Source organism: Spea bombifrons, chromosome 13, assembly GCF_027358695.1.
Source record: "Spea bombifrons isolate aSpeBom1 chromosome 13, aSpeBom1.2.pri, whole genome shotgun sequence".
In the NCBI taxonomy this organism is placed as follows: Eukaryota; Metazoa; Chordata; class Amphibia; order Anura; family Pelobatidae; genus Spea; species Spea bombifrons.
This window is the reverse complement of record NC_071099.1, coordinates 19,787,965-19,802,517: the sequence shown is the minus strand read 5'-3', so window position 1 is coordinate 19,802,517 and position 14,553 is coordinate 19,787,965. Positions and strand designations below refer to the sequence as shown.

Sequence of the window (14,553 nt, the reverse complement as noted above, 5' to 3'; positions counted from 1 at the left end):
TTCTGCCCAAGCTCTTTTGAAGAAGCACAAAGGAAGAGATGGTCCAGCGGATGAGAGACACGTTGTGCTTTCTTCCGTTCACAATTGGAAAATGGCCATCAGCTCAGCATTGGCAGAAAGCAGTGAGACTCCGGTACTCCCGGCTACTGTCCCAAGAAGTCTCATCAGAAATAGGACTTGCGGCTAAAAAGGCAAACCTCTAATGTGGAAACGGGGCCGGGTGACTCACACAGGACCCGTGTGGGTATGTGTATATATTTAACATTTTATAATTCGTGTGTATATCTATAAAAATTGTAAAACGTGTGTATGGTTACACTATCATTTACCTAATGGCCATCAAACAACATGATGGGAAGTTCTGGAGGTGTAGAAACACAGTTTCTGCTCCCCAATTCATAATTGATAATAAGCTTTCAGAACCTCAAAGGTCTCTTGTTCAGATGGAATCAGGAGAACCTCTGAGACAGTGCTTGAGCTTTTCCAAGACAGGTCACATGTGTGGTTTACTACACAGAAATTGATTTCATTATTATTATTTACTGTTCTACATAGCACCATCATATTCCGTAGTGCTGTACAATGGGTAGACATAATAAGTAGTATATAACAGAAACAAGGGCCTTGTCAGATGAGCTTACAGTCTACAGTACACAAGAACTATTCGACTCCTGTTCACCGCACCTGGCCGTTAAAGGGCCACAATACTTGTGCAGCGTCGGTGATTGAACTCGTTCTAAATGCACCCTGCTGGGGCTGGCGTCACCTCTGTCCCCTCTCTATTGGAAACGGCGGCTTTCGGTTTCTGTTTCCAGCTATGACGAAGCGCAGATCGGGCTCTTCTAGGGGGATTCTCTACACAAAAAGCAGCGACAGCCGACGGTGTATTCATTCTGAAAGTGCTGGATGTTTATGATCCCGAATCAGTGTTAATTGGGAACGTGCGGTACGCGGCGGGTGTATATAGAGGAATTGTAGAAACTGCGTTTTTTCAGAATTTGAGGCACACCCGACGGTTTTTAAAAGCAGCAATTAATAACAAATATTATTTAATGAAACCTGTTTCATTTTGTCTGGATTATTAAAAGCCGGCGATCCGTTGGCGGCATTTTCTTTAAAACAAAGTCTTATAAGTCAAGAAAAAACAAAATATTACAGTTGACGTTAAAGGTTTAATGGCCGTTTGTTGTGATATCTATTTGATACGTTTTATTTGGGGTCAACATAGAAAAGATGATCAGTTATATAAACCTTTGGGACGTCAGCGGTCCCTTCCGATGGAATATGACGCTGACAGCGAGATTGGAAAATGTAGCAAGAAGTTATTTCTGCAGGGAATTTCCAAGATGTTGGCCCTCACAGCTTACCCCGAGGGAGCACCGCTGAATTATTTTCGTTTCAAAATAAGGAAGCCTCGGAAGATTATAAAGAGCGACTTAGTCGGGGACCGGCCAGACTGTGAGGAAAAGCTGGAGGATCGCTCTCGCTATACGCAAAAGTCATATCTACTGGGGAAAATTGGGACTAACGCCGGGGCATAACACCTAAACGGAGAGGTAAGGACGCGCCGATGGATCCATTCGTTTCCAGATGCATAGTTAGTTACACATATACCGCTGGGGTGTCTTTTTGAGGGGCGGTTGAAAATCACTTCAACTTGATGGACTTCTGTCTTGTTTTTGACCTAAATTACTATGTGACTATGTATGCCGATAGAATATGGGAAGCCACAGACGTTCGCATTACATTGGATTGGGGTTCATTCTAGTCCTTGTATCGCGATCAGCCAACTTTTGAAATGACTGCGACCATAATTGTTTCTCTGTGCGTTCCACTATTGTGCGTTATATATTGGTAGCGTTGCTACTATATTTATATAAAGAAATAAATGGGGATTAATCCCTCTCACGCCGGGCGCTGGTGTACCCTGCCAGATCTCAGCCATTGTTGAACTATAACCCAGGTAATTGGAAACTAAGTTTAACATTTGTTTGGGATATTGAACCCCCCCCAATTTATTTCCATCTTCTAGTTGGAGCTGAGATTATTCTTTGTCTAGCGCTGTGCAGCCCATGTTTATTAACTTAAAAAGACTGCATACAATAGGAAAGCGCACACTCAGAGGTTGGACACCATGAGATTCCATAATTCCACGTGACCCAAAGAACCATGAGGTCTTATGAGGTCTTATGCACCTCCAAATCTTACTCTATGAAAGTTGGCCCATTCAAAGATATCACAGACTATCTCTTTATGTCGCAAAATCCCTGTCGACATCTGTCCACCGGCTCCGTTCTCCCACTTTACAGATGGAGCTGCATGATTACCAGTGGAAGGTGATTGCCCCTGCTCTTGAGGGCAAGAATATCATAATCTGGCTTCCGACAGGCAGTGGCAAGACCAGAGCGGCGCTGTACGTAGCAATGAGACATCTTGAGATAAAGAGGAACGCCAAGGTGGCCATGATTGTGAACAAGGTGGAGTAACATTTTCATTTCAAAATGAATAAAGGTGTTCATTATACTGTATACAATTATTACTTTGCATTTCTTATTACCGAATATCAAGAGAAAGAATAAAGTTTGTATCATTAGAGTAAGCTGGCTATTTCAGTGTTAAATGCAGTTGTAAAGAGATATTATGGATGCCCGTCACGTTGTAGCAGACAATGAAGAGCCAGCATGTGTTTTGAGGGAAATTATGGAGCAATATTTGGCAAAAAAAAACAGGTTGTTCTCAACCAAAGGTTGTAGCTCAAAATTCTATTGTGTACAAAACGGGCCTGGATGGTGAAAGATGGAAGACTAACATTAGAAGATATGAGATGCAACACTGAGGCCACTTCAGATCTTGCTACAAGCCTTATCAGTGAGGCCTGCAGACCTTTACATGTTAGTCTGGGTTCTTGTGGGTTCTTGTTCTTGTTAGTCTGGGTTCTTGTTCTTGTTAGTCTGGGTTCTTAGTTAGCAATAACGGTCAATCCATCCCTTGTCAATGATACCTTTTCATGCAACGTGGTACTAAGTCTCCAAAACGGTCTCTTTTCTACTCATACAGGTACATCTAGTACATCAGCATTACAGCAATGAATTCCAGCCTCTTCTCAAGGACAAATTCAGGGTCATCTCTGTTAGTGGGGACAACGGGGAGGAAAAGTTCTTCTTTTCTCAAATAGTGAAGGAGAATGATGTCGTCATCTGTACAGCTCAGATCTTGCAAAATGCACTGACAGATGATTGTAAAGAGAAGCATGTGGAACTGACAGGTAAGAACTGTGAATTTGGACAATACAAGAAATTGGGAACTTTGGTAAACTTGTAGTCATTTCACCAAATGTGCCACTTCTGATGTTTGTTATTTCCATACCCGGGGACTCTCCTGGTGCGACCCAGAGCCTCCGGGTGAAGCCCTTCTTCCCGGGGTCAATTTTAATTTCTACAGGCAATGTTTGCTGTGCCTGATCCCTGCCCACATACATTTAATCCTTACCCCCCCCCCACTAAAGTGGGTCCAGCTCTCCCATATGTCAGCCTAGTTCCACCACACGCATGACTAGTCCGGCTTCCACATATGGCTGGCCCTCTACCTTCATAAAGTCATAAAGTCAACTCCCCAGAGAGAGGAGAGCTCCGGGTAGCCTGCCCTGGGAACCTCCAAGGTGCTTCTCTCCTACAGAAAACACATTCTAAATATAAACGCTAAAGATACGGGTGCTGAAGCACCAAAAATGGGCAATTCTGCAAAACGTCCTCTAGCTCAGAAGTATCCATATTTTAACAAGAAAATGTCTGATTTACTATTTAATGCAAACGCTACTTCTTCAGCTAATGAGCTTCTCTCTCCTAAAGATTTCACATTGTTAATCATCGATGAGTGTCACCATACGCACAAAGACGGCGTTTATAACAAACTAATGGAAGGTTACCTCGAGAGAAAGTTAAGGCAAGAGAGGAACCTGCCTCAGATTCTAGGACTTACGGCGTCTCCCGGTACCGGCAGAGCCACCGGCTTCGAGAAGGCCGTAGATCATATTCTGCAGGTGAGATTCTGCGTTTTAAGATTAGAATGATTTTTAAATGAATTGTATTAAAAAGGGATTTAAATGACACCTGCACAGAAAAAAGCAAGAAAAACATCAGTCCAAAAAAACCGATTTATTTATTTGTGTAACTCTTTAATCTATGCAGCTGTTACAAACTATACGAAAAAACAATAATAAGAGAAAAAAGAGCTGCGGAATCTTTTCTTTACTATTGTTTAAAACTATTGTTTAAAATAGAAGGATGAGGAAGTCGAGCTGTTATTGGGCGGAAAGTTTCAGACGCCGATGGAAATATTTCATATAGATATTTGGGCAGAAATTATTACACATTTTTGGACGCAGGCAATAATAATTGAGATTGCATTAATGCTGCTGATTATTATGACGTAAGATTGTTATGGTTGTGATAATACATATTATTGGATAAAGAATAAACGCCACAGTAATGGTGTTTCTAGGAATATTTACTTTAATGTAAATATTAAAGTAAATATTTAAATATTAAAGCCGTGGTGCCGTTTAATTCAGTGGGGAAGCCAGCTGTAAGGGGGATAAACCGTGGGCTCGGGCCGGGCAGCTGCTTTAAATGTCTGTAAATTCCCCAGATCTGTGCCAACCTGGACACTTGGAAGATAATGTCGGCAGAGACCCAAAGTATCGACACGGAAACCAAAAACAAGCAGCCAAACAAGCAGTACGACCTAGTCACAGAACGGGGGCAGGTAACAGGAAAATGGGGTGTTTGTAGCTCCGTTACTCTCTGCTATGTGCTTGGTGTAATAATAATATTGTCTGCCCCAGGATCCTTTTGGAGATAAGTTGAGGGATCTTATGAGAGAGATCCATAATTATCTACAAGACCTTGATTTCTGCTACTCAGACTTCGGCACACAGATATACGAACAAAAAATCGTGGAGCTGGAAAAAGAAGGTAAGCAGAAAATGCGGACCCCCAAAGTAAATATATGAGGTCTTTCTTACCTCTCTTAGTGAATCATGTCGTCGTACGATGCAAAGTATACTCTCATTCCATAAGGGTATTTAATAAAAAGAATATAGCATTTAGTAACTCCTAATAATAATAATCATTTATAATTCTAAACACGATAATTAGGAAGAGCTGCCTTTAATAAATTACAAAGTATTTACGTATAAAATAATAATAATGTTTATATTAATGTTTGATGTTTTAGGTTGCGTGGAGGGAAACAGGAAGAAGAGAACGTGCGCTTTGCACTTGCGCAAGTACAATGATTCTCTTTTCGCGCATGATACCGTAAGAATGATCGACGCCTTTGAGCTTCTGGACAACTTCTACCAGGAGGAGAAAAGCATCAGGACCTTAGAAGACCCCTCCGAGCGCTTTCTCATTCAGTTATTTTGTGGTAAGCAACCATACTGATCGTTAAAATCTATGTTTTCGTACAGCGCCGGATACAGTGATGAATTTTATTTATTTGGGTTCTATCTGCAGACCTGGAAGTGATGAAAGAAACTGATTTAATGGTTTTTTGTATGTTGTTAAAAATAACATCAGCACAATAATATATACAAATCAGCACAATATTTTTGAAAACTAAAAAAACTATTTTGTGTGTTGTTTCCAGTAATAAAAAAACCTTTTGGTGGGAGTTTGCCTTTAACCCTTTCAACGTGCTCCCCTTCTATCCCATTTTCTTTAGATAATCGTGCCACGTTGTTGGCGTTGGCCAAAGATCTCAAATTTGAAAACCCCAAGTTGAAGAAATTGGAGGAGATCCTTCAGGAACGATTCCAGTCCAGCTCCGGTTCCAGAGGCATCATCTTTACGAAAACACGGCAAAGCACCCACAACCTGCATGACTGGATCATCGCCAACGCGTCCCTGCGGGAAATCGGAATAAAAACAGCGGCATTGACAGGAGCAGGCGCTAGCAATCAGACCAAGCACATGACCCAAGTAATACGCTACCCACAAATGACTTTTTCTTTTATATGCGTGCCTTGCGTTATTGTAAATAGAAAAGAAATCTTACGAATCTCTCTTTATTTTCAACTTTCCACAGAAACAGCAGAAAGAGGTCATTGAAAGATTTCGCCACGGGCACCTAAACCTTCTGATCTCCACAAGCGTGGCAGAGGAAGGCTTAGATATCCCACAATGCAACATCGTTGTGCGCTACGGCCTGATGACGAATGAAACTGCGATGATACAGGTAGGTTTTTTCCTCAAGACCAGGCCATTGCCCAAGGCGCACGCCGGACGTTATTGTCTAACGATGACCATTAACACTCAAAACGAAGGCATTAATGCTACCTGACTCTTCGTCAATCCGCTAACGAGCCCAAGAGGCGTTTCACATGAAAAAAACATCCACAACGCTACTCGAGCCTGTCCTGAGTGTCAACGCATTTCTTGTATGATTTGCCATCTAATAGCCACGATATACTCCATGTCTTCTCGCAGGCCAGAGGCAGAGCTCGTGCCGAAAATAGCTGTTATTCCTTTTTGGCCAAAACGGGGAGCAGAGAAACGCGGAGGGAGAAAACCAATGAATATTTAGAGACGCTGATGGGAGAGGCGATAAAACATGTGCAGAACATGCCAGCTGCAGAGTATGCACGGAAGGTAAATGACTATATGGACAAAAGTATTTGGACACCTTACTGCTCACCACAAGATTCTGGAGCGATTCGTTTTGCTCATTCATCCAGTAGAGTAGAGATTTGTGGGGTCAGGCGCTGATGTGGGGCGAGACGCCCGGCTCGCAATCTCTATTCCACTTCATCCCAAAGGTGTTCGATGGGGTTGAGGTCGGGGCTCAGTGCGGTCAGTCAAGGTCTTTCACACCAGACTCATCCAACTCATGGACCTTGCTTTTCGGGATAGAAAAGGGCCTCCCCCAAACCGTTCCCACGCAAGCTGATAGACATTACCCAACATGTCTTGGTGTGAACCCATCTCCTTCGCAGTAATGCGCATGACCACATAGTCCCCACCAGCCAACTCCAGCACTGGCTTACCCAAGAGTGCCAGGGGCTCTAACAAGACCCCAACTCTGTGCCACGCTTTTGGCAGATGCGCATGCACGATTAATGTTAGGTTTTCTTGTCACTTGTGCAGTATGTTTGTAAAAGTAGTATCACAAATCCCATAGGGTATTCCATCCGTGGGGTAACGCAGCAGCGAGATGCCGGCTCCCATACACAGCACTATAGTAAATAGAAGTCTCCGGAACGCTCGCATATTTCTGTATTCTGTATTTCTATTTTGTAATGCTGAGTTTGTCAAACAGATTAATAAACTGCAAATGGAGTCCATCATTAGTCGCAAGCTAAAGAACGAAAAGAAGAAGGAGTTGAAGAACTTATTCAAACCTGAGGACGTCCTCTTTTATTGCAAGGGTTGTGATGCGGCCGTGGCCTGCGGGAGTGACTTTCGTACCGTAGAAAAGACGCATCACGTCAACGTCAACTCGAACTTTGAGTGAGTGCGGTGGTAGGAGCCACCAGAAAGATACACGTCAGGCAGAGTGCACTCTATGCTTTACGTACAGCGCTCACACTTAGCCTTAGTGCTGCAGATCAGGTGCTTCACTACGTGGCCACTGGATGGGGCCGCGCCGCTGCATGCTGCCAGTCGTACGGCGTTTCATGGCTGTGATTTAAGCATTAAGTGCTTTAGGAGCGTTGCAAAGCGACCTGCCAGCGCTTTATCGTGAGACCCCCAGTGCTGCCTCTGCAGACAGAACCCCCCCTTTACTGGTACTTGGATGGTAAGCGGATTAAGGCAAGGTAGGTGAGCTCAGGATAGCAAATCATTCGTTATGGAACTTTTGCATATAAATGAGCCCTAGATTTGAAACCATTAAAAGACAAACATCACAAATGATAGGGAATAGATAGTGGAAATAAACATATGGATGGATACCAAGCTCTGTGTAAGTGAGAGGTCCACCTGAAGCAGGCCGTTCCTCTGGATTCTGCACGATCCTTGTGTGCAGATCCCATGAATCTACTGCCGGCAAAACACAATCATGAAGACAAATCACAGGAGAAACAACGCGAGTCCATTTACACAAAAATCTTCTTTTCTGTGCTTAGAATCTATTACCAAGTCTCCGAGGGGTCCGTGGTTCTTGATAAACAAATGGCGGACTGGCGTCCAGGACGGAGGGTCCGATGCCACTGTGGCCAGGTGAGATTTCTTTACTAATCACAAGTCATTGAAGTAAAATGCAGATGTCTGGCAGCCAGCTACCTTTATAAGAGAAATCATTGAGAGGAATAATCTAATCCTTAATATTCTGCCCTAACTTCATTTACTACCCAATAGCAGCAAAGAACAAACTCTACAACAACTGAATAGTTACAACGATGACAGCTACAGAGTAAATATATATATAAAAGCCAAAGGTCAAATATCGCTCTGCCGTTTCACGCTTATACATGGTTTAGCCAACGAAGGAGTTCTTTTCTCCCTTTTACAAATAGAGGAATTCGATTACATACGTAAACACACTTACACACATTTACACATGCTAACACACTCCCTCTCACATGCCATTTACACATACATGCTCACACAGACACTTACACATTGACATCCATGCTCACACACAGACACTTACACATATACATCTATGCTCACACACAGACACTTACACATATACATCTATACTCACACAGACACTTACACGTATACATCCATGCTCTCACAGACACTTACACGTATACATCCATGCTCTCACACAGACACTTACACGTATACATCCATGCTCACACACAGACACTTACACGTATACATCTATGCCCTCACAGACACTTACACATAGACATCTATACTCACACAGACACTTACACATAGACATCCATGCTCACACAGACACTTACACGTATACATCTATGCTCACACAGACACTTACACATATACATCTATACTCACACAGACACTTACACGTATACATCCATGCTCACACAGACACTTACACATATACATCTATACTCACACAGACACTTACACGTATACATCCATGCTCACACAGACACTTACACATATACATCTATACTCACACAGACACTTACACGTATACATCCATGCTCACACAGACACTTACACATATACATCTATACTCACACAGACACTTACACGTATACATCCATGCTCACACAGACACTTACACATATACATCTATACTCACACAGACACTTACACGTATACATCCATGCTCACACAGACACTTACACGTATACATCCATGCTCACACAGACACTTACACATATACATCTATACTCACACAGACACTTACACGTATACATCCATGCTCACACACAGACACTTACACGTATACATCCATGCTCACACACACTTATTGACAACGATCACTGCTAGCAGCCGGGACTCCCTGAAATATTAACTATAAAGGAGCAGAATCACCAAACGCGCACAGCGAGCTAAATGATCATAAATATATCAATAAATAACATTTTATATATATATATTTTAGATATTACTTATCTTTCTTGGAGCAGCAGAGAGGGTTTATGGGCGTTTGAGGGATTTCTATGTACTCTGTTATAATATTATTGATTCAAATGGAGATTCTGTAACTGCCAAAAACAAAATAACCCTTCAGTTGCTGTGTAGTTTTTCTTTGCTGCTATTGGGAGGATAATATAATAAAATTATTGCCTGTGTATTGAATTCCCATCATGTATTTTGTAACAAAAATGTATATAGAATGTATAATTAAATGAAATGCATGTAGAGTTGCATGGCCCCTCCCATTTTAGGCTCCACCCCCATGCCCAGGTGTGTGTACTTAAAATATGATACAAAACTTAAAGGTTATGCCTGTGGCCGTTCTTTCCACGACCGACTCCGTAGGACCGACTCCGGGCACATGTACAAATGTTTTTTTCTTTTCTCTCTCTCTAGCCGTGGGGAATGGAAATGATTTACAAGGCGGTGACTCTTCCCATCATTCCCATCAAGAGTTTTGTGTTGCAAACTCCCAAAGGGAGAAGGCCGGTTGAGCATTGGAAGGACGCCCCGTTCCCCGTGGAGGAGTTTGATTACGAGCTGCACTGTCTGGAGAAGTTTCCGCATCTCTTTAATGACGACAGCGACTGAGATTGTTTTCTACTAATAATGAATACTTAATAACCCAGAAACTGCCAGGATTTTACCCTAAATCTCTCATTTTAGGGCGAATGAGGCAGATTCCCAAGGTCACATAATTATTAGGGAGAAGCCCGGCCTGTATGTGAGGTTCCATGGAAATGTTGCGTATGGGAGAGTCATGTATGCAGTCATATGATTTGCATCATATGAGATGATATGTTTTCATATTTACTTCATCCATATTCCATTGTTGTATAAATGAATGAAACCATATAATAATTTTGTTTAATCTGTATGTTTATGAGGATATAATTGTTTTGGGGTTTTTTGTTCATATATTTTTTATTTTTGTAACTTAAGTACAAAGGTTAGCAGTTATCATAAAATGTGTGTTGTTTTAAGTTTAGTGACATTCAGCAGCCTATTTTTGCCAGCCCCCTGAGGGCAGCCCCAGGCCGTCTGCCGAATGCCCCTGCAAGGCAGAGAATATTTGCGCCTCCTTGGTCCATAACTGGGAACCATCTGGATTTCACCTGGAGGCTTGAATCTGGCCAGCGAGACGTCTTTGGATGACTCCACTCATACCCAAGCTTTGTGCACTCCTTGTCCTTTTATATTCTGTGGCCAACATCTCTCCTCTATGCGAGTCCAACACCCAACGGTCTACATTGTGCTGCGACAGCGCAGAGAGTGCTAGAGATCTCCCCAACCGCTCAGGAACCGCTCAGGAACCGCTCAGGAACCGCTCAGGAACCTCTCACAGACAGAAGGCGAGGGAGGACTCTGTGGGCTTCACGCCTGCAACTCTCGGCGTTATTTGTCTTGCCGCAGGTGCCCACTATTCATACATCATTGCTTCCAATCTAGTTTTAGTTTGCATTTTATATATTATATTATATTTAAATATAGTAATATACACAAAAAATGGCATAGCTGATTTTAATCTTTCAATTAATTCCTAGAGAACGTGTGATTTGCATCATTTTACCATCATAATAATATATAATATAATAAGTATAGCTCATTGAATTCAGGACCAACAATTTATTTTCAAATAAAGTTAATAACTTACAGATACGTTTCTGCGGTTTGCCTTTTTGTTGTATTTGTCAGGATCGATTCACAACTGAGACATCACAACTGAGACATCACAACTGAGACATCACAACTGAGACATCACAACTGAGACATCACAACTGAGACATCACAACTGCGCCGTGCTGTCTGCCAAAGTGCTCCGGTTATTTAAGAATTGGTTAACTAAAGCCAGTAAATGGTGTTATTAACTCAAGTTTAACTACAATACACAAGCAGGTAATCTCGTGATAGAGATCCCGATTTCATCGGCTCTCTCAGTGGAATTTGTAATTAGCAGGGAAGCAGAGAGATCCGTGGCATTGATTTTGCCAAACTTCATTTTTCCACCATAAGTTAGCCATTGGACGCCAAAACCCCCCCGATACGCGGCTCACCTATAAATTATTTTCCTAACGCCACCTTCTGCACACATCGTGTTCCGGGTTTTACTTCCCCAAGGATTTTGTTTTGCATCTTTTCAGTTTTCATTCCGTCGCATTTTGTGCAAATGAATGCAGCTGAAATAAAGAAAGCAGTAAAGAGAGGGTTATTTTTCCTATGTCTGCTAAAAAAAACCCTGCCCCCCCCAGGCTTTCCTGCTGACAGTTTAGCTGAGAAAGCAATCAAGGAACTGTCTGCAACCCAGTCAAAAATTCACAGCTTTGCCACTGATTTTGTGCGATTCGATTACAGATTACCGAAGTCTATTTTCAGACGCTTATGGGGCGTCTCTGCCAAGAACAGCAAAACGGAGCTGACGGCAAATCCCGGGTCACCTTTACAAATCAGGGTGAACGCTTAGAAACATGCGCGGATTTACCCCCCCCCCGAAGAAAATACGAGGCAAGAAAGGGATATATGCCGTTCTGTTGTAATTTAGACAATCATTGAGAATAATGGTAATCACAATCAAATTTATTTATCAGGCTACTCATAAACTCCACGGGAATCAATCACATTCCCCCCAAAACGGTCTTAAAGTTTCTATATTTTCTATATACCGTTTTTATGAAATGATGTAAGACCCTGAGGTCGCGTGATACTCTATGACATCATCATGCATATACTTCAAAATAGGTTCATGCTGGGTAAATAATATCTGACTTAATGTAGGATCAGGTCACAGAAATCCATCCTTGGGTGGTGTGAAGAGGTCAGTAATGAAGCGGAAGCCGACATCACACTTTAGAACATACTTTATGAATGAATTTCTCACTTCTGCTACAATGTATCCCACTGTGCCCACGTACTTAGTGTATTTTGTTGATACATGTGTTCTGGGTCTAAAAATCAGCTATTTTTGGGACGTTTCCTGGTTTCAGGTCACCGTGAATAGAAATATTCAGCGCTCTGGTAATCCTCCTGTTTATAGAAGAGATGAGACGGTTCAGAAAGTCATCTCCTAGGATGTGAAATGCTGGAATTCAGACGATCGAGGGATCCCGACCACTTTGTGCTTCCCCGGTCACACAGGGGTATTTTATACAAGCGCTAAAGCCCTCAGTGCCAGTTTTGTATTAATAGAGAAAGCACGGCCTGGGTCATATACTGCAGCGCGATTAGGTAAGATTACAATCTGGGGCATTCTGCAAATTATCGGCTACATTAGAAAGTATTATTATCAAATATCTCTTGAATTGAAACTAAACAAATTCAACCTAGAATTGAGCAATAACAAAAAATGTTTAAAAAGTCCCTGAAAACGGTAGGAACCATGAAAAAGGGTCTTAGGACAATGGAAAAAATAATCCTATTGTCGATGTAAAATCCCAGCTACATAAACTGATCTCCATTAGCGGTAATGGAACCTATTGATCACATACATTAAAACACGAGCAGTTATTGCATATGTGATGGAACATATCATAGTTCCAATTATGGAAGTACTTCCAGTCTTATTTATTTCTGTAGACGCAGACAACATTCCCACCCAATACAGTCCATGCGCGATTCGGACAGATTTGTGCTAAACTGTTATGACGGTAAGTCTGCATTCGAGAGAAAACAACAAAACTTGCGTTGGAAGATTGGAAACTCGGAAATCATTAGTCCTGCAGCACATCGCATCCCAAGCTTTCTCCATTGTGTTGGCTCCAAGAAGACGAGATACCACACATAGGCGTAAGAAGAATATGCGCAGGTCAGGCCTGGAGTGGCCATCGATGGGCTGCTGGCCGATAGCGCCGCGCACTCACCCCATCTGCTGGCCTAGTGGTGACAAAATAATTATTTGCACCGTGTTTCATGTGATATTTTGCATGCACCAGGACCATAAGTCTTTGAGAAAGATTCCTGAGCCTCCCGCTGCTTCCATCTTCTGAAAACCAAGCTTCGAGTCATCGCTGTGGGGCTGGCGGGGAAAGAGATCCCATTAGCATCTGAAAGGGCCAATCAGAGTGTGGAGACCGTACTGATTGCAATCACGTCTAACGAGTCTTGTGTTGGGGTAAAGCCAGCGTCTTGCAGGTGCTCCGGTGCCACTTAACGAGCAGCAGAGTGACCTAATTAGTCACCCTCTTGTATATAAACACTTACAATTCCTGCATTAGGATGTTGATGAGGTCACACGTGGTCTCAGATATTACGATGGTATAGAGCAGTTCTGTTAAAAGAAACATAAGAGGAAATAATGGACAAAGCCGAGGAGGTGCGACTCACAAACGGTTTCATTCAAACATGGAAGAGAATGAGATTCATCTGCACCAAGCCCTGAACGTCCTGGCGGCAGCCCTGGCTGATGAGGCGACTTTTCAAACGTTGCACCAGAATCGCCTTTTATTCTATTGTACAGCGATGCGGAATATGACGGCGCTACATAAAGCAATAAATAATAATGCATATCCCCATATTATGTTAACACAGCTTAGTATCGATGTTCGTCTGTCTGTTTCTTGATGGACATGGTCAGCAACAATACTCAAGTAAGCTGTCCAAAGGTAAACCATGCTCAATTGGTACTAAGGGGCTCGAAGTGTGCCAAGAAAATGTCCCCCAAAACATTACACCCCCAGCAGCCTGAACCGCTGATAAGAGGCAGGATGGATCCATGCTTTCATCTTGATTACGCCTGACCCTGCCATCTGAATTTCTCTGCTGAAATCGAGACTTCATCGTTCGTCCGGTCTTCCGTTGTCCATTTTTGGTGATTCTGTGGGAATTGTAGCCTCGGTTTCCTGTTCTTAGCTGACAGGAGCGGCACCCGGTGCGGTCTTCTGCTGTGTGTTGCGTGTTGCGTGTTCAGAGATGGGATTCTTCATGCCATGGTTGTAACGAGTGGTTATTTGAGTTACTGTTCCCTTTCTGCCTGCTTTTCAGTATTACCAAGTCTCTG

The 14,553-nt window shown here is 42.6% G+C and overlaps 1 protein-coding gene across 2 annotated transcripts; it reads left to right on the top strand.

Moving 5' to 3' along the window:
* Positions 1-1,475: 1,475 nt before the first annotated feature.
* Positions 1,476-14,553, top strand: DHX58 (DExH-box helicase 58). 2 transcript variants are annotated; one of them, XM_053453421.1, is made up of 13 exons: positions 1,476-1,556; positions 2,310-2,477; positions 3,058-3,265; positions 3,849-4,039; positions 4,648-4,764; positions 4,844-4,973; positions 5,236-5,427; positions 5,725-5,981; positions 6,088-6,237; positions 6,489-6,650; positions 7,318-7,508; positions 8,126-8,219; positions 9,960-10,396. In XM_053453421.1, exons 2-13 carry the CDS (start codon positions 2,310-2,312, stop codon positions 10,152-10,154), a joined length of 2,055 nt encoding a protein of 684 aa, XP_053309396.1. In that variant the 5' UTR covers positions 1,476-1,556; the 3' UTR covers positions 10,155-10,396. The 2 variants fall into 2 exon arrangements, with proteins under 2 accessions (XP_053309396.1, XP_053309397.1); XM_053453422.1 differs by lacking the exons at positions 8,126-8,219; positions 9,960-10,396 and adding an exon at positions 14,538-14,553 and having other exon boundaries at positions 7,318-7,512.